The 23,787-nt window shown below is 42.2% G+C and overlaps 2 protein-coding genes across 13 annotated transcripts in view; one reads left to right on the plus strand and one right to left on the minus strand.

Annotated features, from left to right (window-relative positions):
- Positions 1-12,415, plus strand: part of NCF2 (neutrophil cytosolic factor 2) — a 37,445-nt gene extending 25,030 nt beyond the window's left edge. Inside the window, exons 11-15 of the mRNA XM_003264445.2 lie at positions 1,412-1,437; positions 1,856-2,007; positions 2,138-2,249; positions 7,743-7,920; positions 11,756-12,415. Of these exons, the coding sequence (XP_003264493.2) occupies positions 1,412-1,437; positions 1,856-2,007; positions 2,138-2,249; positions 7,743-7,920; positions 11,756-11,868 (581 nt within the window). The 3' untranslated portion in view covers positions 11,869-12,415. The remainder of the gene's footprint in view (positions 1-1,411; positions 1,438-1,855; positions 2,008-2,137; positions 2,250-7,742; positions 7,921-11,755) is intronic.
- A 1,323-nt stretch (positions 12,416-13,738) lies between these two features.
- The window catches only part of SMG7 (SMG7 nonsense mediated mRNA decay factor), an 81,884-nt gene continuing 71,835 nt past the window's right edge, over positions 13,739-23,787 (minus strand). For 7 of the 12 annotated variants that reach the window (XM_030818768.1, XM_030818767.1, XM_030818764.1 and 4 more), the window contains 9 exons: positions 23,452-23,596; positions 22,643-23,025; positions 21,619-21,990; positions 20,705-20,854; positions 18,675-18,755; positions 18,042-18,201; positions 17,030-17,200; positions 16,761-16,906; positions 13,778-16,126 (listed from right to left, as the gene is read on the minus strand). In XM_030818768.1, the coding sequence (XP_030674628.1) occupies positions 16,013-16,126; positions 16,761-16,906; positions 17,030-17,200; positions 18,042-18,201; positions 18,675-18,755; positions 20,705-20,854; positions 21,619-21,990; positions 22,643-23,025; positions 23,452-23,596 (1,722 nt within the window). In that variant the 3' untranslated portion in view covers positions 13,778-16,012. Of the gene's footprint in view, positions 16,127-16,760; positions 16,907-17,029; positions 17,201-18,041; positions 18,202-18,674; positions 18,756-20,704; positions 20,855-21,618; positions 21,991-22,642; positions 23,026-23,451; positions 23,597-23,787 lie in introns of all 12 variants that reach the window. The other 5 variants (XM_030818774.1, XM_003264442.3, XM_030818773.1 and 2 more) reach the window with 4 other exon arrangements.

The following is a 23,787-nucleotide window of genomic DNA, read 5'->3' on the forward strand; positions in this document are numbered from 1 at the left end:
TCGTTAGGTACGGAAATCATGTCTCAGGAAGAAAAGTTGAAGTAACGATACATGCTTACCTCTGAGGGGTGTGGAGTGGCTGTTTTCAAATGTCTGAGGCACTGTATCTGGAAAAGAAATTGCTCTGTGGAGCCCTGAGGATGAACAAAGAACCAATGGGCAGATGTGAAACGGAAATGTTCTCTCCGAAATGCTGTTTCCTAGTGTGGAGAGGGCTGTCTTGGGAAGTGCACTTGAAGCAGCTTCTGGATAAGTGCTTGGTAGAGACGCAGAGTGAGTGGTTGGCCAGATTCTAGGTCAATGATTGCCACACGTGCCTGATCATCAGAATCACTCGGGATGTCCCTTCCCCCATTTTTATTTTGAAAAATGTCCAACCTACAGAAAAGCTGACAGTAGAATACAATAAACCTCAGAATATCTTTCACTTAAACTCACCAATTGTTAACATTTTCACCATGAACTCGCCCTGCTCCATTCTATTTTTTTCCCCCGAGCCAGTTGAAAATAAGTTACAGACTCGTGACACTTCACCCTACACAGCTGCAAAAACACAGTCTCCTGCATAATCACAATAGAATCATGGTATCTAGGACACTAAACATTCATATGATACTATTATATAATGCGTATTCCATATTCAAATTTCTCCCATTGCTCCTGCTCAATGTCCTTGACAGGTTTTTTGTTGTTATCGTTTGTCTAGAGGCTCATCAAGGATCACATATAAACCTAGGATGATTTTGTGAATACAGGGTCCTACCTAGGCTACTGGCTCTGATTTTTTAGGACTGGAATGGGGCTCGGGAATTTGTATTTTAGAAAAAAACTTCCCATGTGATTCAAATGATCAGCTAGGTTTGAGATCAGTGGCCTTCTCTGATCATGTACCCCCTATAGTAAATATCTTTATGCATGCTACTCTTACATAAATTAGATTAATATTAGATTGGTTAATTAGATTAATATATTAGATTAATTAAATTAATACACTTTAGGAAACATACACAAAAATAAAGAAGAAGGTGAGGATCAGTGGTTCTAATACTTCTTCCTGTGGCCTCTGGCTCACCTTGCACTCCGATTTTCATTGCTTTGGATCCTGTGGGTTTAATTGACCTTTGGGATCCCTGCTAACCTTGTGGGTTGGTGAGGATATGCTGGTCCTTTGATAATTACCTATAGGCTCCCTAGAAGCAGAGACTGAGTTTGTTCATGTGTTCATGACCTTCATGCTTCCCCAGGGTGAGATTTTCTCCACAGTTTACTAAGGTTAATAATTGCCCCACAAATTAAACGGTAAGAGGTTGGGGGCCCTATTTGAAGAGGTTTCATCTGTGTGTGGCAGGGGCTGGCCAAGCATGTTCATTCACCATCTTCTTTTGTTTTACTCCCTACTTTTTCCATTCAGGCCAGAAACAAAAGGAAGAGCCTAAGGTAACATTTTTCCCTCATACTGTTTTAAGTGGTAGAAGACGGGATAGCTTGGGCTATCAACCACAGACATGTCTGTCCGGATTATAGGAAGAGCCCCAATGGAAGGGTCGAACCAGTTGCTACCTTACAGAGTCCATGAGCTAGGGACCCTCTTAATAGCCTCCTCCACTATCATGCACACACTTCCTACTACCCAAGCTAGTGGGCCAGATCTTGCTCAGTAGGAATTCCTGTCCAAGCAAGGGTTGGGCTAAAGGACCTCTGAAGGTCTTTTAGGCTACTATGAAACCAGTTACTTACTGGCCTCTCCCCTGCTGCATGGGGTACCCCCTGTGCCAAATCACAAAACTGCGGTGATCCAGGATGTTGAGAGAAAGCCTCAGACACTCAGGAGTTCCCTTTGTTCCTCCCCACTCAGGAAGTGAAGCTCAGTGTTCCCATGCCCTACACACTCAAGGTGCACTACAAGTACACGGTAGTCATGGAGACTCAGCCCGGGCTCCCCTACAGCCAGGTCCGGGACATGGTGTCTAAGAAACTGGAGCTCCGGCTGGAACACACTAAGCTAAGGTGAGCTCCATGCAGGCAGCTGTGAGGGGTACAGTGGGGACCTTGTGCTGACCTGGAGGAGGGAAGAGGAGGATGGTTTTTGTGATGATGATGTTCTTTGACTGGATTCTTACTCATTATCCCTACCCAGCTATCGGCCTTGGGACAGCAATGAGCTGGTGCCCCTTTCAGAAGACAGCATGAAGGATGCCTGGGGCCAGGTGAAAAACTACTGCCTGACTCTGTGGTGTGAGAACACAGTGGTGAGTGCAGTGAGGAGCATCTAAAGTTACATTTCCACTGAGCCACTCCTCAACAATTTGACATTTATCAAGCACCTTCTGTGTACTAGGCACTATGCGTGGTGTTGGGGATATGGTGTATAATAAGTCACAGCTCTGCCTCCCTTTTACCTGCATCCTCACCCCATTTGCAGCAGGGAGAGAGTTTTCCACAAGAGAACAGCAGGCCCAGCAGGGCAGGAGCTCACAGAAAGCCTCCTGCCCCTCCATCGGCTCCCTACCTGACTGTGTCAAACATCCCATCCATCACTGTCAAGCAAGGTTGGAATGAAGTCATAGCTTAAGGCTCAGCTCATAGCCATTTTTTTCTTTTTTGAGATGGAGTCTCACTCTGTCGCCCAGGCTGGAGTGCTGTGGCATGATCTTGGCTCACTACAACCTCTGCCGCCCGGGTTCAAACAATTCTCCTGCCTCAGCCTCCCGAGTAGCTGGGATTACAGGCACCTGCAACTGCGCCCAGCTAATTTTTGTATTTTTAGTAGAGACGGGGGTCTCACCATCTTGGCCAGGCCGGTTTTGAACTCCTGGCCTTGTGATCCACCTGCCTCGGCCTCCCAAAGTGCTGGGATTACAGGCGTGAGCTACTGCGCCCAGCTCATTCTTCACCTTCTTAAGTTTTCTTTTCTTTTTCTTCCTTCCTTCCCTGCCTTCCCTCCCTCTTTTCTCTTTCTTTCTTTTCTTTTCCTTTCTTCTTTCTCTCTTCTTTCTTCTCCTTCCTTTTTTTCCTTTCTTTCTTTCTTTTTCTTTCCTTTTCTTCTCTCCTTCCTTTTTTTTCTTTTTCTATTTTGCGTGTGCTCTCTCTGTCTCTCTCTTTCATCTTGCTCTGTCACCCAGGCTAGAGTGCAGTGACACAATCACAGCTCACTGCAACCTCTGCCTCCCAGGCTCAAGCAATCCTCCCACCTCAGCCTCCTGAGTAGCTGGAACTACATATGTGCACCACCACACATGGCTACTTTTAAAAATTTTTTGTCTACAGTATATATAGTCTCACTATACTTCCCAGGGTGGTCTCAAACTCCTGGGCTCAAGCAAAGAACCTCCCACCTTAGCCTCCCAAGATGTAGGGACTATAGGCGTGAGCCACTGCACCTGGCCAACCTTCTCAAGTTAACATGGGGAAGAACACTTTCACATGAGGATGACAGAAAATAGCATTTATTTCACCAAGAGATGATTTGGGTAACATCCTATTAACAGCAAGTATCTACTAAGAACTTCCCATGTGTCAGATACTGTGCAAAGTGCATTCTTTTTTTTTTTTTTTTTTTTTTTTTGAGACGGAGTCTTGCTCTGTCACCCAGGCTGGAGTGCAGTGGTGTGATCTTGGCTCACTGCAACCTCTGCCTCCCAGGTTCAAGCAATTCTCTGCCTCAGCCTCCCGAGTACCTGGGATTACAGGCGACTGCCATCACTCCTAACTTTTATATTTTTAGTAGAGATGGGGTTTCACCATGTTGGCCAGGCTGGTCTCGAACTCCTGACCTCGTGATCCAGTTGCCTCGGCCTCCCAAAGTGCTGAGATTACAGGCGTGAGCCACCGCACCCAGCCGCAAAGTGCATTCTGTGTGTTAGTTCTTACAATCTTCGTAACTCTGCGAGGTAGATATTATTTTCTCATTTTATAATTTAGGAAACAAGGCAAAGAGAGGTCAAGCAACTTGACCAAGATTAAATAGCTGGTTAGTAGTGGAGCCGGACTCAAGCAGACATTTTGATTCCAGAGCCTGCCTCTATTCCTAACTACCCTGCTGTACTAATGGTTCCAGGGCAGGTTATCTTATTAGCCTGAGGTCTTATTAGCCTGAAGTCTGACTTTCAAGTAAGAACAATGGGAGTCAGGTGAAAAGTTAGAGGCTAGAAGCATTAATAGAAGCAACAAGGTAACACTCCAACTCTGTCTCTCGGTCTCCAGAGGAAAAATTGCCATTTCTTTTTGTTGTTGACATTAATTCCTTCCCCCAACTCTAGACCCAGAAAACCACCCGTCTGCTTTCTGTAAATATACTTTTGCCTTTTACATAATTTCATGTAAGTGGATTGTACAGTGTATATATAGTCTTTTTGCTTCACTGGTCTCATCCTTTTGACTGCTAAATGTATTCCATTGTATGGATACTACATGTCATTTATCTGTTCACCTGTTGGTGGACATTTGGGTTGTTTGCTAGTGACATTCTTCAACGAACACTTGCTGAGCACCTAGGGCTCTGTAGATAGGCAGGCACGTGAAGCCTCATGTTGTATAAACTGATGAGGGTTCACAAATGGATGATACTGTGTTATGGAAGCACATGGTATGCTATCTAACCCAGAAATGCCGGAGGGAAGTGGAACAGGTAGGAGTTGTCTTCCTGAAGAAAATGCTGCTGAGATCATCTTGAAGCTTCACCATAAAACAACACATAAAAAATTAGTGAGATGGAGGAGGAAAGGGTGCATTATACAGACAGAAAGGGAACACCATAAAAGTCAGCATAGTGGGTAAAGGGGCGCAGTGTTACTACTGGACGCAATGGGGAGAGTGGTGGGAGACAGGCTGGAAAGGCAACATAGCATGGAAGGCCTTGTACACTAGGATGCTGCTGTGAGCAGGGAAGAAAGTCAGGTCGTGCTTTGAAAGAATGGTTATGAGGTATATAAGCAAGGCAGGGGCTGAGCTAGGCTAGCCAGATCTTCCTGGTGAACCAGCTTCCATCCAGTCCTGAGGCTGGAGAGAGCTCCAGATACGGCATTAATGAGGCCAGTCTCCATTGACCAAAACTGTTAATTAGGGCTGTTTCAGAAGTTTCAGCTCTCCTATTCACCTGTTTTTCTGACTTTGCATTTTTAGGCTGTGGCATTTGCAGTTACACTGGTGTAGGGAGTATCATATGAAACAGTTCATACATGAATCCTTGGGAGAGCTACCATTTTCTATCTACAAGTGGATTTGGAGATGGTAGAAATGAGCAAGTGGGAAAGCTATTCTGGCTCATCCAGGCTCGGAGCCATGGTAGGGGGCAGAGTCCTTCCTGCAAACCTCATCCTCACAGCTGGGCAGAGGCTTCTGTTTGTTTGTTTGTTTATTTATTTATTTTTTGAGGCTTCTGTTTAAAGCAAGGGGTTCTTTGGTAGATTCTCACTGAAATCAGAGACAAATGTTTGCTGGAAAAGAAAAAATAAAGTGGGAGAAGAAGAGTGAAAGAGAATGAGCCTAGAAAAGGGCAGTGTACAAAGCTGTTTAAGGTATCTTCCCCGTTCACAAAATTGCCTTCAGGAAATACAGCCACTGGGGATGAGACTCCCTGGTCTCTGGCTGAGACAAAAGGCCCCAGGATCCTGGGGGTAAGAGTGAGTGTGAGTGTAAGGGGTCTCTTGGAAGTCTGAAAGGTCACTCTAGGTTTTCCAGCTGTCTGTCTTTGGACTAACCCCTTCAGCATCTTTTTTAAAAGATTCTTCCTAGGGGTTCTGCTCTAAATGTGAACTACTTCACTTAAACTTTTTTTTTAAATTAAAATCTTTTCCTTTGACAGGAGCTTCTATCTATTTGGTGGCTACACATAGCCAACCCTCTTAAAACTCCCAACAATCTTTTTGCAATTTAATCCAGGCTCAGGAGTCACTGTTGAATGTTCTTTATCACTATCCATTACTTTTGGAGGCAACAAGGCAGGTTTTCACTCACTAGGAGAAAGAAAACCAGGTGCGGTGGCTCATGCCTGTAATCCCAACACTTTGGGAGGCTGAGGCAACATGGTGAAACCCCGTCTCTACTGAAAATACAAAAATTAGCTGGGTGTGGTGGGGTGCACCTGTAGTCCCAGCTACTTGAGAGGCTGAGGCAGGAGAATTGCTTGAACCCAAGAGGCAGAGGTTACAGTGAGCTGATATCATACCACTGCAATCCAGTCTGGGTGACAGAGCGAGATTCTGTCTCAAAAAGAAAAAAAAAAAAAAAAAAAAAAAAAAGAGGCCTGGTATGGTTTATGCCTGAAATCCTAGCACTTTGGGAGGCCGAGATGGGACAGATCACCTGAGTTCAGGAGTTTAAGACCAGCCTGGCCAACATGGTGAAACCCCATCTCTACTAAAAATACAAAAAAAAAAAAAAAAGAAAAGAAAGAAAAATAAAATGAACTAACATTTATTAAACATCTACTCTATGCAGGAACACTTAGCATTAACCAAGTCTAAATATTTATACATATTTAGAAGAGTACTGCCACAGAGTAAGTGTTCAATAAATGTCAACTACTATTATTGTATGTCATCTCATTGAATTCTTCTAGCCTCAATTTCAGGTGAGGTAACTGAGGTTCTAAGAAGTTACACTGCTTGTTTAGGGACACAGAGCTGGTAAGCAGTGGAGGTGGGATACAAACCTTGGTCTGTGGGCTCTCTGGGGCCATTTCCACCTCATCATATCGCCTCTCAATAAAGACAATATACCAAGGTTCAACAACAGCATTGAGAAGCTGGAACTTATAACACTCGGTACATACAAGCCTAGCAGCATTTCTGTTGATTTGTTAAATTCTACGATTCACATCTGTAGAAACCGCATCCATCTCCTTCATTTGTGAAGCAAAAGTGACAATCATGTGGAAGAAGCCTAAGACCATAAGTCTAAGACGTATAAGAAATGTTACAGATAAAAGAAGTATGGCATTGTGCAGTGGTTTTCGAACTTTAGCAAGTATCAGAATTCCCTAGAGGACTTAAAATACAGATTGCAGGATTCACCTTCAGGGAGTTTCTGATTTAGTAGTATTGGGATGGAGTTGAAAGTCTGCATTTCTAACAAGGTCCCTAGTGTTACTGTTAGAGTTGATGCTAAGAAAGCCAGTTTTGACTTAGGGCTCTGTCCCCATCTGTAAAGAAATAATAATGCCTATTCTACCTGTCTCAAGATTATTGTAAGGTTTCAGTAAGATATTTTAAGACTGTATATGATTTTGCAGACCTTTTGGTTTCATTTATCCCAGGGGTCCCCAACCCCCAGGCCACAGGCCAGTACAGGGCTGCACAGCAGGTGAGCTGCAGGTATACTGGCCTGAGCTCTGCCTCCTGTCAGATCAGCAGCGGCATTAGATTCTCATAGGAGTGTGAACGCTATTGTGAACTGTGCATGCGAGGGATCTAGGTTGCACGCTCTTTATGAGAATCTAATGCCTGACGATCTAAGGTGGAACAATTTCATCCCGAAACCACCCCCACACCCACAACCCACCACCATTCATCTAAAAACTGTCTTCCATGAAACCAGTCCCTGGTGCCAAAAAGGTTGGGGACTGATTTACCCAACCATCCAGTATTCATAAAGAGCATATAAGCTCTACACAAGGCACTGATCACAAACTTTATGAGTTTATATCCCAGGTTCTACTTTGACATTTCGCTGTTTCCTTTAGTGATGCTCAATGTTCATTTGGCAGGAAATTGGGAAAATTAACAGGCCCTTTATTATTTCAGGGTGACCAAGGCTTTCCAGATGAACCCAAGGAAAGTGAAAAAGCTGATGCTAATAACCAGACAACAGAACCTCAGCTTAAGAAAGGCAGCCAAGTAGAGGCACTCTTCCGTTATGAGGCTACCCAACCAGAGGACCTGGAGTTTCAGGAAGGGGATATAATCCTGGTGCTATCAAAGGGTAAGTGCTACTCCAAGATTATAGAAACAAATTTACATGTTAGCAGAAACAAGGTCAAGGGCAGAGAGAAGAAAATATCAATAATCTACAAACAAAACTTTAGCCAGTGTTTTCAACCTCCTTCCTAGCATCTAGCTGGAGAGAGCACAGTTGAGCACCCAGACTTTCCCTATTGCTCTAGTAGCCAGGAAAGCAATAGAAAGCTGAGTTTTTTTTTTTTTCGAGACAGAGTCCCCCTCAGTTGCCCAGGCTGGAGTGCAGTGGCGCAATCCCGGCTCACTGCAACCTCCCCCTTCTGGGTTCAAGCAATTCTCCTGCCTCAGCCTCCTGAGTAGCTGGGATTACAGGCACCCACCACTATGCCTAGCTAATTTTTGTGTATTTAGTAGAGACGGGGTTTTTCCATGTTGACCAGGTTGGTCTCAAAACTCCTGGCCTCAAGTGATCCACTGCCTCGGCCTCCCAAAGTGCTGGGATTACAGGCATGAGCCACTGCACCTGGCCGGCGATAAACATCTGGATTATTAAAGAGGAGTATGCTTTGGAAACCATGGATTCTCATTCCCAGAGGTAACAAATTGGCTGGAATCACTTTGCCTTTGCGTCGTAAGACCTTCTGCAAACCATAGTTCTTTGAATTAATGTACTTTTCAAAGAGAAAAGTAGGTAAATTTTGCCTTAAAAACCAGCTATTCAGAACTATCCTGTGTCTCTGGTGACTTTCTTGATTCTGTTTGGAATGAACAGACTAAAAATTGAAACAGCATGCCTGTAATCCTAGCCACTAGGGTAGCTGAGGTAGGAGGATCACTTGAGGCCAGGAGTTCAAGGCTGTTGCCTGGGCAACACAGCAAGACACACCTCTTAAAAGTGGAGAGTTCTAAGAATCCCTGGGAGAGTCTGTTAAATCAATTCCTGGGCCCACTCTCCAGAGATTCTGAGTCAGGTCTGGGGTGGGGCCCACCAACTTGCATTACTACCAAGTTTCCAGGTGATGCTGGTCTACTGCCTACACTCTAAGAAGCACCATTCCAACTCGTGGTTTGCCAGCCTAATTCTCTACCTGGACACAAAAAAGTCCCATAATAAAAGCCCTGCTCATATGCTGAGTCTGTGCACTACCAATGCAAAGCAGTGAAAAACTACTATCAATTATAACAGAAAATCCAACAGACAAAGAGAGTGGGAAATTTTAAAGTTAATGGGGGTAGGCCGGGCGTGGTGGCTCACACCTGTAATCCCAGCACTTTGGGAGGCTGAGGTGGTGGATCACTTGAGGCCAGGAGTTCAAGACCAGCCTGGCCAACATGGTGAAACGCCATCTCTACTAAAAATGTAAAAATTAGCTGGGCATGGTGATGCACATCTGTAGTCCCAGCTGCTAGGGAGGCTGAGGCAAGAGAAACGCTTGAACCCGGGAGTGGAGGTTGCAGTGAGCCAAGATTGCACCACTGCACTCCAGCCTGGTTGACAGAGCAAGACTCTTGTCTTGAAAAAATAAAAATAGGCCAGGCGCAGTGGATTATGCCTGTAATCCCAGCACCTTGGGAGACCAGTGCGGGCAGATTGCTTGAGGTCAGGAGTTCAAGACCAGCCTGGCCAACATGGTGAAACTCTGTCTCTACTAAAAATACAAAAATCAGCCGGGCATGGTGGTAGGTGCTTGTAATCCCAGCTACTCAGGAGGCTGAGGCAGGACAATTGCTTGAACCCAGGAGGTGGAGGTTGCAGTGAGCTGAGATTGTGCTACTGCACTCCAGCCTGGGTTACAGAGTGAGACTCAGTCTCAAAAAAAAAAAAAACAAAAAAACCCCAAAAATTAAAATAAAAAAACAGTTAATGGGGGGTAGATAGAGTATATACAAGTGCGTAGCAATTAATTAAAAATATGAGTAGTATAGGCTGGGCGTGGTGGCTCATGCTGGTAACTCCAGCACTTTGGGAGACCAAGGTGAGTGGATCACTTGGGGTCAGGATTTGACACCAGCCTGGCCAACATGGTGAAACCCCATCTCTACTAAAAATAAAAAAATTAGCCAGGCGTGGTGGCGTGCACCTGTAGTCCCAGCTCCTCAGGAGGCTGAGGCAGAATCACTTGAACTGGGGACGTGGAGCTTGCAGTGAGTCAAGATTGCACCTTTGCACCCCAGTCTGGGCAACAGAGTGAGACTCTGTCTCAAAGAAATATGAGTAGTAGTAATATAGAAGCAGAGTGTTCCGACAAAAGAGAATGGTAACTCAGTGGGAAGAACTGGGTTGAACACCTCCCAGTGCCACTTTCTAGGTGCCTAAATCAACGAACCAGCTCAATTGTCTGGAGTTTGGGAGAGGGAGCAGGAATAAAATGAAAGAACACACTAAAACAACCTTTTGGGTAGATATGCAGAGAAGCCAGTGTGCTTCTTACTATGACTTATCTGTACAAGTGTAAGTTGAGGAAGTACCCATATTGTAGCACTTCAACAGAAAACAGAATTTAGCACAGTCAGGGTAGGACAGAGGGGAGTTCAATTGCATTCAAGTTATGAGATGGTCTCATCTACAAAGTGTTTCTCAAACTTTAATGTGCATGTCAATCACCTGGGGATCTTCCTAAATGGATTCTGACTCTGGTTTGGGGTGGGATCTGGGATTTTTCATTTCTAATATGCTTCCAGTCCACGACCTACCCTGTAAGTAGAAAGAATCAAGACAGTGATTTGCAGTTAGAATTACCTGAGGGAACTTTTGAAAAAACTGCTGCCCAGTCACACCACACATTAAAGCAAAATTTCTGGGGGCAGGATCCAGGCACCAGTGCCTTAATGTCTGATTTAGATGTACAAACTTCTGAACTGGCTGTGTGGTCAGGTAGGTGGGCTTTGGAGACTATACCTAAGTTGTCTGATTTTTACTGGCAGAATGGCTCTGAACAAACTATTCACCTCTCTGGGTCTCTTTTTCCTTAGTAAAATATGGATACCTACAAGTTATTATGAAGTCTAAATATATTTTTTAAGTACAATGCCTGCACTCTATTAAAGGCTGAGTAGGAGCTATTAAAATCTTTATATTTTACAAACATGTACTAACCCATCACTAGCTCCAACTCAGCTGTTTAATGGAGTTCAGTGAAAAGAAGAAAGCTTACTAATGAACTTTCATTTTTAATATATTTAACCAATGGCATGTCCCTTTTCTGTAGTCAAAACAAAGATTCCCAACAAAGGGCAGGTAAAATTCTCTTTCTTAAAAAATTGGGCCAGGCACGGTGGCTCACCCCTATCACCACAGCACTTTGGGAGGCTGAGTTGGGTGGATCACTTGAGCCCAGGAGTTTGAGACCAGCCTGAGCAACATGGTGAGATCCCGTCTCTAATAAATACAAAAATTAACCAAGCGTGGTGGCGCAGCCTGTAGTTGCAGTTACTTGGGAGTCTGAGGTGGGAGGATTACTTGAGCCCAGGAGGCAGAGGTTGCAGTAAGCCCAGATTGTGCCACTGCACTCCAGCCTGGGTGACAGTGAGACCCTGTCAAGGTTGGGGGTGGGGGAAGGACGGAAATCCTATTTAAGGACTCATTGTTCAATTTCTTTGACCCTTCTTATCTGGTAACTTTTTGAAAAACAATTTATCCTTCTTCATTTTGCTCCTTCATTATCATGTTTAAGACAGATCAATAAGATGGTTAAACCCTGTGTTCACTCTCAAACCACTTTGAAATACTGTCTTTTCCCTGTTGATCACAATTAGGGGTAGTGAACGGTGACCGGTAACAAATTCTGTGTAGAATAGCCAGACAGGGCAATCTTCCTATAGTGGTTTTAGAAATCCACGTGTACTTTTCCTTTTATCAGTGAATGAAGAATGGCTGGAAGGGGAGTGCAAAGGGAAGGTGGGCATTTTCCCCAAAGTTTTTGTTGAAGAATGCGCAACTACAGATCTGGAAAGCACTCGGAGAGAAGTCTAGGATGTTTCACAAACTACAAAGCTGAAGAAAATGAAGCCCTATTACTTGTTTGTAAGATTTAGCACCCTTCTGCTGTACACTGTACTAACACATTACAGTTTGGAAGTGTTAACTGTTCCCTGTTAAAATTTAACCTACTAGACAATGATGTGAGTACCCAGGATGATTTCCTGGGGCACAGTGGGTGAGGAGATGGGGACAGGTGAATGGAGGAGTTAGGGGAGAGGAGGAGTGGATGGAAGTGTCTGGAAAGGGCACGAGAGGGTCTTCCAGGTGCTGATCCTGTTTCTTGCTCTGAGTGCTGGCTAGCTAGCTGTGTTTACACTGTAAACATTCATCAAGCTGTACATTTGATTGGTGCACTTTTCTGTGTCATACCGCCAATAAAAAACCTATCTTACAAAAACAAGACATGTAAGTCCAGGCCCAAGGAGTAAGTACAAATATTCCTGTTTCTGAACCATTACTGTAATTGACTCTTAAGGCTTGAAGTAACCTTATAGGTTACTCATAAGGCATATACAAATAAACTTGTTTTCTTTTTTCATTACGTCTTGTTGCTTAAACAGAACCTAGACTAAGTTAGGTTCTCATGGAATACAACACTAAATTCCAGAGAATTAATAGAATTACATACCTTTGTTCATTCTCGAGAGGAACATGTGTTAAGAACTCAATACTGAATATATATCACCAACATTTAAGTGATGAAAAGCAGCAGTGTTTATGAAGCTAGTTCATAAGTAGTACCTTGTTAGCTGACACTTGGTAATAGTTATGCACTGCTTCACAATGAGACATGATCTGAGAAATGTGTTGTGCAAACATCATCTAGAGTGCACGTACACAAAACTAGATGGTATAGCCTACTACACAGCTAAGTTACCAGGTATAGCCTACTACTCCTAGGCTACAAACCTGTACAGCATGTTACTGTGTTGAATACTGCAGGCAACTATACCACAATGGTAAGTATCAGTGTATTTAAACATAGAGAAGGTCAGCAAAAATGTATTATAATCTTACGGGAGCATCATTGTATATGCAGTCCATTGTTGACCAAAACGTTGTTATATGGTAAATGACTGCATATACTATACTATACTAACATACGTAACAGAATGCTATGGATTTGGCTAACCCAACTGTCCAATTTTTCAGGATCAACTTGGGTGAAGGATTCTGTAACTATTAGACCTTAAGGCCTGGCCTTAATTCCTCTCCCTACCCACTTCTTCCTGTAGCGTATGTGTAGCTTTGCTAACAATTTTTCAAGTGTGTAGGCGCCTGTAAAAAGCAGAATAAGGAAGTGAACTGCAGACTGAATCAACACGCAGGTGAAAGGATAGCCGGTCAGGGTGAGCACACAGGCATTACGGTCAGCTACAGCACTGGCTTCCAGCACACAGTTGGAAGACCCAGCAAGCTACCACTGGAAACTTTGGACACAACTCAAAGAAAAGAAACCCCAAAGCTAAGAATAATTAATGTTGCTGCTCATCAGATTCAGTGAATTTTTACAGGCTGAAAGGATAAACTCTCTGAACTGACTCAGTAACAGCTACAATAGGAATAAAAATGATGGGCTCTTAATTCCTTAACATAAGGCATTATTTTATTAAATAAAATAATTTTGATAATCGATTTCTTACTACTCATGCCTTTCCATTACAATTAATTATAATTTCCATAATTCATTGGTCTAGAATGCTACTAAAAGCAAAATTAACCCTGAAAAATATTCAAATTCTGACCATCTATGCCTTTCCCTGGATGACCTGTGAGTAGCTGAAATTCTTGCCTTTTAAGTTGGATTTTCTTCAATACTTATATCTTTTAGGATAGAAAAGAAACAATCGATACACAGATCTGGTTGGAGAGAACATGGTTTAATTAAAGGCAAAGCTGATTTTCAGCAGCTGCAGGTCTTGCACAGACAGACAAAAACAAAAAACAAAACCCAGAAAACAAAACAAAAAACCACAAAAGAAAGTTTACTACACAAAACCAGTTTCTGATAAAGGTTCTCCTCTCCCTCCTCATTACTCCACAGTGAGGATGATAAGGCGAGGAATCCCGCCCCAAGAGTCAGAAAACATTCCAAACACCAAATTCTCATGCAGAATGGGGCTTTAGATGGGAGCTGGGTATTACTGGGAGTGAGATGGTAAACCTGGTTAGCTTGTCTAGGGCGCAAGAATCAGTGACAGTTCAAACACTGGAATGTTGCAGCTGCCTGAATGCAGAGCTCAAACACACAAACTGGGTAAAGGTAGTAGGAAAAAGGCTTGGGAAGAGGAGAGAAAGGTGGACACAGGGAAGGGGCTGAAGAGAAGCACAAAAGGTTTCATATTGCCATTGGGTGGGGGGGTTTCACCTTTTCAGACCTTTCAAAAAAACAAAACAAAACCCAAACACCATGTCAAACTAAAAGAGCAATAATGTAAGCATACGGGGGGGTGGGCTCCAACCACTCTCTCTGAAGAGCAATGAGCATTATCTCACCCCTTTTCATTGCTGGGGTTGCCCAGACTCCAGTGACAACCGGGGCTCCTGGATGTGCTTTGCTCTACAGCTGTGTTCCAGCTCTTAAGTTCCACACTAACTCCATACACTCACACACACAACCCCTCCCCTCTCGGACAGCAGATGGGCATGTGTGTGTACACAAACATACTCACAGACACACAAAGGAGAGACCTCCCAGAAAATAAACCCTACCACTAGCACAGCAATTGAACATTTAGATTGTTTCCATAATTTCCCCTTAAAATATTACTTTTCCAGGAAATGACTAACAGAAATGCTGTCCTTCTGTTTCTACACAAGAACATTTTCAGTCCTCTTTCCTCCTAATAAATATCAAATAAAGAGTTTATTTTCCTTTCTTTCGTCTCTTCCAAAATGGACGACGTCGTGTTTTCTTCTGTGCGTGATGGGCACATGTCCACGCTGCCTTGAATTTCACTCTGAAAGTGGAGGCTGGGAGACTGCAGCTGGGCAGGGGCCTGGGCCCTCTGTGGGCTACGCAGATACTGCTGCTTCCTTCCTCTTCAGACTGTCTTTTGGGCCCCAACTGCTGGACCCCATGCTGTTGCTTCTTGGGAAGATGTGATGTTGCACACATTAGGAATAAAAACAATTACTAGCATACAGCATTGGGTAAAGAAAGGATGGAGATGGGGCAGGAGGGTGGGAAGTAGAATGGGGGCACAAAAACCAACCAAAGAAAAAATAACCACACTGAAAGCTTCTACCTATTAGAACGTGCCAGGCTGTGAATGGACTAGCCTGCCTCCTGTGAGACTGCTTGCTGTGCGACTGTAAAATTTACAGGAATCAAAAACGTAATGTGAAATCCTACAGCAGTCACCTGCTAGTCCAGCCCAGCACCACCACCCACACTGTATCCTCGACTGGGGCTCGAGCACCTACAGAGTGAAGGGCATTTCCTGCTGGAGTCTCCTGGCCAGAGAAGGGCCTACCAGAGCCTTCTGAGAGGCCTTGAACTCTCCCTTATGGAACATTTCCACTGGCTGAAGAGGTCGGTTCCCCATCCTGTCACCACCAACCTCTCACAGGAGCAGTGAACGGGGCTTTCCTTGCTACACACTGACTAGAAGCACACCTGTGTATGGAAGAATTCAGTGTGATATTTTAGTACTGAGAGTAATAATAATAAAAGATGTTTAAGAATAATTTCAACTACATTCTCAGTCAGCAAAGTAATCATTAATGGATTCCTATTTTATTCCCCCAAAGAGGAAAAAAGGACTGAGAAGTTCCCATTGGCTTCTCCCATCTGCCTTCCCTTCTCAGCTTTCACTTCCCATGTGGCTGGGGACATGCACGATGGAGAAGATGAGAGGCGGTGATACCAAGTAACTGAGTGAGATAAACAGCAGTTCCTCTCTCTCTCCCTCCGGAAGGCCCCGGGGGGACGGAGAGTTCCTGATGGATTTTTCTTTTTGTTGCACTGCGAACATTTCGTGCACACTCAGCGGGCTGGTGGAATACTTACACCCTCTTGACAGCGAGAAACAGAAAAGAGGGCTGCCACCTGCAGGGGACTGTGTGGGCCAGTCCTGCAAACCCAACATGCCATGGTTTATGGAGCCTTCATTCCCAGGTTGCCACTTTGGCCTCAGTGTGGAGGGTTCATGGTGCCTTGTCCCCGTTGCTGTTTCTGCTTCTGCTGCATTAACAGCTGCTCCAGAGCGGAAGGTCCAGGATGCATCATGGAACTGGACCAGATAGACTGAAAAACAGTCCAGATCTTGTCAGCGGAGGTCAAATGCCCAGTTGTCTGAAAGGGATTTGTTTTTCAATCCCAGCCAAATATAAAGGCATATACATGGCCCCAAAACCCAACCCCACTCCCCACAAAAATCCAGCTATTAGAAAAAGTCATTATAAGACTCAAAGCTAGTTAGTTTCCATTAAGACTATTTTAAACCAGAAGAAGTGAAATCACATTTTATGTCAAGTCTTTTTACTGAAACTCAGTTGTATGTGGTACCACACAGGGCATTTACTATAAAGGTTTCAGGCAAATAAAACATTTCTAAAATTAGATACTCTTATTTTGTCAGAAAAGGCTTAAATCAAACATTCCAAAATGAATCAGACTTTTCTTAACCTTAAGAATGAAACTAAAACCTTTGTTTTTGTCCTTCTGAAGATACTGCTTTACCACTAGTGAATTCAGAAATTAAAAACTATCACTCAAGAATCTTGTAAGGCAGACCATGTTTCTAGGACTTTGTCATAGATGTGCTATGTATCAGTCAACTCTGAGGGCCTGAGAAGTAAGCCTAGCTATTTATGTGAATGAAAGCAGAGACATCTTTGCTGTAATAATCTTGTGGTTCTTGTTCCTGAAATCTACTCACCTTTAGGCTTTCCATGAGGACAGCAGAGGAATCCTCCATGGAGGGGCCATGGCCTGTCCAGGTGCCACTCGGAGTGCTGGCCTGATGCCAACTGCTCTCAGAGGATGACGTTGCTGAGAGATAATCAATGCCAAACCCACCCATGGCTAAGGGATGAAAAGAGATAAGAAAAATTCAAGAAGATGTTCTATCACTGCCAATTGCCAGACCCCAGGGAAGGATAGAGTAAATTCTTTCAATTTTGCTTGGCAATGAAATGTAGATCTCACCTGGCTTATCAGTTTTCCACCGATCTGCAGTCCTTCTATCCCTGTTATCTGGAGTCCCAATGGGTCCAAAATTGGAGAATGGAACAGAATTATGGTTGTGTGTTGGAGGAGAGCTGGGCAGGCTGCTTGGGTTAGAGGAATGAGGAGACTGGCTGGCTGGTGTTGAATGATCTATTAAATAATAGCAACACAGGATACAGTAAATCATTGTTTCACAAACATACAAAGAACTACAGGTTCCTGTAGATCTGATCACTAAAATTCTACTAATAACAACCACAGGGCTTTGAAGGAAAGGGAAACTAAAGGCTCCAAAGAGATCTGCTAGATGCACTAATTTGCCCTGCCACACATATCTAAGGCATATTCTTTGCCTTAAAAAAGCAAAACAAAATAGTAGGCAATTTTTGTCAACTGAATGAATGCACTATTCTCGCATGGCTATTTCAGATACATGTTTATTGGTCTTATGTATCAGAATTTGCTAACCTTAATTTGCTACTATTAAGTCAGACTCTATTATAAGTTAAAAATCTCAATTTTAAAAAGTGCAGAGCTGGGCACAGTGGTGTGCACCTGTAGTCCCAGCTACTTGGGAGGCTGAGATGGAAGGACTGCTTGAGCCCAGGAGTTTGAGTCTAGAGTGGGCAACACAGCAAGATGCTGTCTCAAAAAAAAAAAAAAAAAAAAAAAAAAACAACAATTTTTCTGCAAAGAATGAACACCTACAAATAAAACTAAAAAACAGCTGAGAACCATAACATAGAACCTCTATTTTCTCCCTTACATCTCTGCTGGCTACTGAGGATGTAAAAAGTTTTGTCAGTAGCATTTATTACATAAACTGGCTTTTTTTTTTTTCTATTTCCTTTCAGAAGTTACAAAAACAAACAAAAAATAAAAATAAAAAACCCAACAACTGATATATTTATAATTACAGAATCTCACTATCCCTTAATCAATCTGAGTGTACAGGAAATGTAAGGTCTATAATTTAAAGAGTAGTTAATACCTGAACTGGCAGGAAGTGATGGAGACCACGGAGTCCCTTCAAAAAGGGAATACAGAGATGTTTCCTGGGGGGCCATTGAGGGACTGAGTTCTGCTTTGGAGCTGGATGTCAAGTTTTTCCCATATACTTCATTGAACATACTATTATTTGGGTATCTTTCCTGAAAGACATGAAGTGAAGTTATAAACTCACCCCAAGGAAAGAGATTTGAGAAAATCCAATGTCTTGTTCAAGGATGCTTGGTATACCTTAAGCTTTTCTTAGGAAGAGAAATTTTGAAGGCTTTTATTCTTTTTGTTTCAATTTTCCAGTCAAATTAATTTTCCTCTTTGCTTTCTCTCACCCTTAAATTTGCTCTACGTAAACTATCCAGGTTGAAAATGTGAATAATTTATTTGGCTCAAAAAGAGAGCCCTAAGGGTTTCAATATTAACAAGAAGTTAAAGGGTTTTAACTCATGATGTACAAGTCACTAGTATGCCCCAATCAGAGACAAGGGTGATAAAATCAAATATCTGGAATACACTAATACATGGAAAATAAAGAAAAAACAGACATACTGAAACAGTATGAGAAAGACAATGATCAGTCTACACTAAAAGCACACAGCAGGATTCTTCATTGTTCACCTACCTGATTGAGAGAGAATCCGGTGAGGGACAGGAAAGAGGATGAATGTGACATGAGTTCTGAGGGCTTCTCCAATAAGGATTTCTTCACAGTCCCAGAAAAAAAGGTAATTAAGTTATACCTTCTATTTTCTTAGTATTAATCTTAACGATACTATGGAACCAAAGCAAGAGCATGCCTGTATTCGCCCACTGAGTACAATTTGAGGCTCAGAAGATGTGAATTCAAATCTGTTAATACCAAGACACTGCCTAAGTGCCAGTTGCCACAGGTGCGTAGAAACCTCCTTTTAGATCAAACCTAGTCAGATTCTATTCTGGCGGGGACAAGAGACCCTGGTAAACAGCACTCTGAGTGTTCATGAGGCATGGACCTCAGGAATCCCCTTGTCAATAGTTGCACTTAAAATAATCTCAAAACAAAATGCTGAACTGTTCCAACACTGTTTCTCTCCACCCCACAACTTTTAAAACATTAACATTGGTGACTTTCAAAAAGCCTTTCAAATCCATTTGACAAATGGCTTTGTTAATATGCTTTTTAAGCAGCTCTATTTGCAGTATATAGTAAAACAGTTGCTAAAAGTCAAGCTTACATTTATTGGCCCTAGCAAAGTTATTAGGAGAAACAAAGCTGAATCTCTAATGCTGTCACTGAATAGCTGGCTAATAAAACATTACTAAATACCTACGACAAGAGAAGCACTTTGACATACGTTGTATCGTGAATGTTAAATATTGGAAGGGTTATAGTCGAGGTTTCTTTAATCATTGTTGTTTTTTATACATGAAAAAAAAAAAACCCTGAAAATACTCCCACTTGTTCTACCATCAGCTCCATTTCCAATGAAAGGGACACTAAGGGAACAGGAACAGGAACTAAGGGATTAGGAAACAAGTGGACAGAGAAGCACTACCCTCAGTCCTTAGAGACTCCAGCATAAAAGCCGCAAGAAAGGCAAACATAGAGAGGCAACAGTATAGCAGCTGCGCTTCCACAATCCCTGTGCACTCAGTCATGGCACTACTACCATTTAAGTCTCTAGGGGGATCTTTTATTGCTATTATTTAATAACTTGGTATGGGGCCCCTACTCTACTACCCAGGCAAATTCTTAAGGGAACTTCAAGTGCCAGGGATGGCAGCAATGTCATGAAAGCTGTTAAGGTTTTATTTCTCTTGACACTAAAATTAATGTACTTTAATTTTATGAATGTGTTCTTGCCCTGTGTTTATGAGAAAGAAACAGCAAGAAAGTAAAATTTACTATCTTTTTATGTTTTATTAAGGTGTAATAAAGAGGGGAAAAAGCCTCATAGCATACATCTTTCTTTCCATCTTTTATACTCCCCACCCACAGTAAAATATAATAAGAACACTGACAAGCATATAGAACGATGTTCTTTAAAATGCAGGCTGAGTTCTCAGATTTTATTTTATGTGATTCTAGTTATTTTCATATTTACCCATTTATGACACTCTGACAATGTTTATAAATAGAATCCTCTTCATTTTTACTCATTCTGTTTATGAATCCAACTTTGAATTTAGATCAGGGCTCTTTCTGCATTTAGTTAACCAAACAAAAAAGAGCCATATACTGTTCAATAATGTCAGTTAAAAAAAAAATCAAGAACATATTTCCTTTCATATTTTGGCTACATATGAGAAATAAATCTCACTGTTCCTAAGCAAGATTAAATGACACTTAAAATTTCTGGGTCCAGATGGAAGTGTCACCTGCAAAGTGAGTTAATTTGTCACCATCACACTGCGTGTGTGACCAGCTCTGCAGAATGCTTTCTGGATAAAACCAAGGTATGTCTCTACGATTTGGGAGAACTATAAAGGCAGAAATGTTTTGCTACATCCTACTACCATCTTAAGGTTGGTTTAGGCAATTAGAAAATATGTTTTACAGTTCTGAAAAGGACAGCCCCAGGAAGAAAAGAAATCACCTCATCTGTGTACTACAGTATCTCAGAAAAGCAGCTGGGGGTTAGAGCAAGAAGCAGAATTATGTTAAATACATACAAAAAGGCTTCGTCCAGGAAGAGAGGCGAGAGGCCCCAGCAGAGCCGGGTAAAGATCAGGAGGGTTAGAAAAAATCAGCTCTTCCTCTTCCTCCAAGGCAGCCAGACTCTTTAACAGGTCCGGAGGAAGCAGAGGGGAGCTCTTGGGGTCCTAGTGACAGAAAGGATCACAGTGAGATGCAATAAGGGATAACAAAAGCATAAAGGAATAGTAGCATAATTAGGTGGAAGAAGACAACTAAAGTCAAAGGGATAGTGAGATAGATGGTATTAGGCAAAGAGAAAAAAGGCTCTGAAATGCAAAGGCAAAGCGACACAAGGACAATAATGGAGAAAGTTCAAGACAATAGAAAAGCAAAAATACTGAAAGAGCAGAACACAAAAGGTTAATGTGGCTAGTGAGTAACACAGTGCTATGGAGCAAAATGATTAGCATATCTTGTGCTTACAGAGAAACAGATCTTTTAAAAAGTACTAACATTCACCTGTTTCTAATGAATAAAAAGGGCAAAGAAAGGGACCTCCACTGTCCAAGATAACTGGCTAACTTTGTTTCTCTCAGAGAGCAATTTATTTAAATATCAGTAAACCTATTTTTAAACTTAGATGATTCAGCCCAACTGAGAGGAGTGCTTTATCTCAGAATTCTCTAACATGCTGTTTTAGAGATTTCTGTACATGGTTTCTTTGCCAGACCATCAGAGTTCAAAATCAGTTATGGAATTCTTCAGCTTCCAAACTAAAACATACTGTGCAACTTTGAGGAGGAAATGAAGAGCTACACCAATACTCAGTGGCATTCTATAGTACTAACGAATAAGAGTGGCCTTTTTATAAGATCTATTTGAGATATTCAAAAGATAGTCAACCTCAGACCTATCTCCAAATTGCCCGGTGATAGGAAAGAACACACACCTCAAATGGCATCCTGGGTACAGGATCCTGCTCTGGACGGAAGACTCCTGGTGACCGTTTGCCCCTGCGGTCTATATTTGCTTGCTGTGCCATTACAGATCTGTTATCAGCCATGCTGTAGGAAGAATCCCAGTAGAATTCTGGGACCTTGACTTCTGAGGGATTATGGTTATATGGCTCCATGGGAAAAGGCTTCATTTTTTTTTCTAGAGGCTGCTGCTGCATTACAGGAGGTTGCAATGACGGCTCAAACAGTTTTATGGGGTCTTGGGTCTGAAGGTAGTAGGGCTGTTTCACAGGCATAATTTTCCCTAATGGGCCTTGAACCTGAGGGGGATTCCACAGCTGTTTGGAGGCATCTGCCTGTTGATACTAAAAAAGAGATGCCTGTCATCAAGGTGAGGATAAAATGCAATATTACTTATAATGAATGCTAAAGAATCACAGAATGAACTTGGGGTGTTTTCCAACCAACAAAACTCTAGGCAAGGCAGCAGTTTCCTTTACCTTTTGGGCTTTTCAATACTCAGAGCTTTCTGGGAACAGATTATAGGCACCACACTCATATTTTCTTTTAATTCAACTATTTAAGAGGTTTAATGAATGAATGAATATATTTGCATGAGTGTTTGTTTCCCCTTTCTGCTTCAAGTGCTGTGCTTCAAACAACAAACATTTAAGACTGGTGTCACATCTGTCTTAGTACCTCATCAAGACTGTGATTCTATTTCCCTAGTAGTTTATGTTCCTATGAGAGAATTATTTGCAGAAAATCCATTTTCAATAAAATGGACACTTAGTAGCAGCCAAGAATGGTACTTAAGGTCTAGTATTTTATCCTTTACAAAAGTAAGGAAAACATTTGAACTTTCATAAACAGTAGAGACAATACTTTTGTTTTCCCATAATCACTATAAATCTAAGCAAGAAGTATGTCAAAGTTTAATGAGCACTTCTAACATTGAATCTTTCAGCATTTCCCCTTATTTCATTCAGCTGGATAGTACACACCACTGTAACTTACCTGCTGGAATCCAGAGTGGTGAGGCGGGCTTTTCCCCAAAGCCGGCACAGCTTTTGTAGGGGATTGTTGTTGCTGAGTTAGAGCTTGAACCTGCAACTGGCTTGTAGACTGTGCTGTTGGCTGAGCTGGTAAAGATGTAAGGGGTTGCTGGGAAGGTGGCTGTGATTGTTGAGGTCCCTGGTTCATTGGCCCTGGTCCAGAGGGCCGTTGCTGGCTGTAAGGAATGTGGGACTGTTTCCCAGCTTGCACCTGGTTTCCTGCTGGAGAGTGAGCTGTAGGCTGAAGAAAGGTTCCTGGGACAGAAACACCAGCTGGGAAGGTGTAACCTGAGCCCATAGAAAATGCCACAGGAGGGGGGATAACATATGTTGGGGGTGGAAACCCTTCAAAACAGAAGAACACAGCTTTAGTTTTAAAGAAACAGCAAAAAATTGCAAAAAAGTCATTTTTTTTAACAGGTAGGTAGAGGGAGTCTTCTAACACATCACAAAAAAGATTAGTCATGTTGTCAATCTTTAACTTGAAGAACTAAAAATAGACTATTGATACTTTTCCTCTATCCACTGAAGTAATCAGTGTTCTGTGAGTAGCTTCTGTATTTAGTGATAGGATTTCCTTCATAATAACAAACATGCACTTGTATGTACACTACACAGAAACAGTTCAAAAATAATTTTATAAGTATTAGGGAAAATAGAACTTTTTATGGCTTAGTAACATTACTCCAACAGAATACACATTTCTCAGTGAGTGAATAGAAATTCTTGCACAGAAAAGATTAAGTAGAAGAAATTACAAAACATATTTACCTGGCCTGCTGGGAAGAGGAGGGAAGGCTCCAGGGTGATGAATGGGGATGAACTGGGAGTTACTTGCTTGAGTTGGGGTTTGAGTTACAGGTGTTTTTCTGGCTTCAGACACTGGAGTCTTTCTTAGTTCTGTCTGGGATTTTACCTGTAACCAATAGAAGCAAAACTATCTATAATAAACTGAAACTCAAATGTGTTAGAAAGAAGACCCTACTCTTAAGAAAGTATTTAAAACCTCATTAGATTAAAAAGTACATGCTGAAGATATTTAAAGTCACCTAAAAATGGAAAATCAAAGAAATTATTTAATAGCCAATAAAAGATAATTTTACTGTC

This window comes from Nomascus leucogenys, chromosome 9 (assembly GCF_006542625.1).
Source record: "Nomascus leucogenys isolate Asia chromosome 9, Asia_NLE_v1, whole genome shotgun sequence".
Lineage (NCBI taxonomy): Eukaryota > Metazoa > Chordata > Mammalia > Primates > Hylobatidae > Nomascus > Nomascus leucogenys.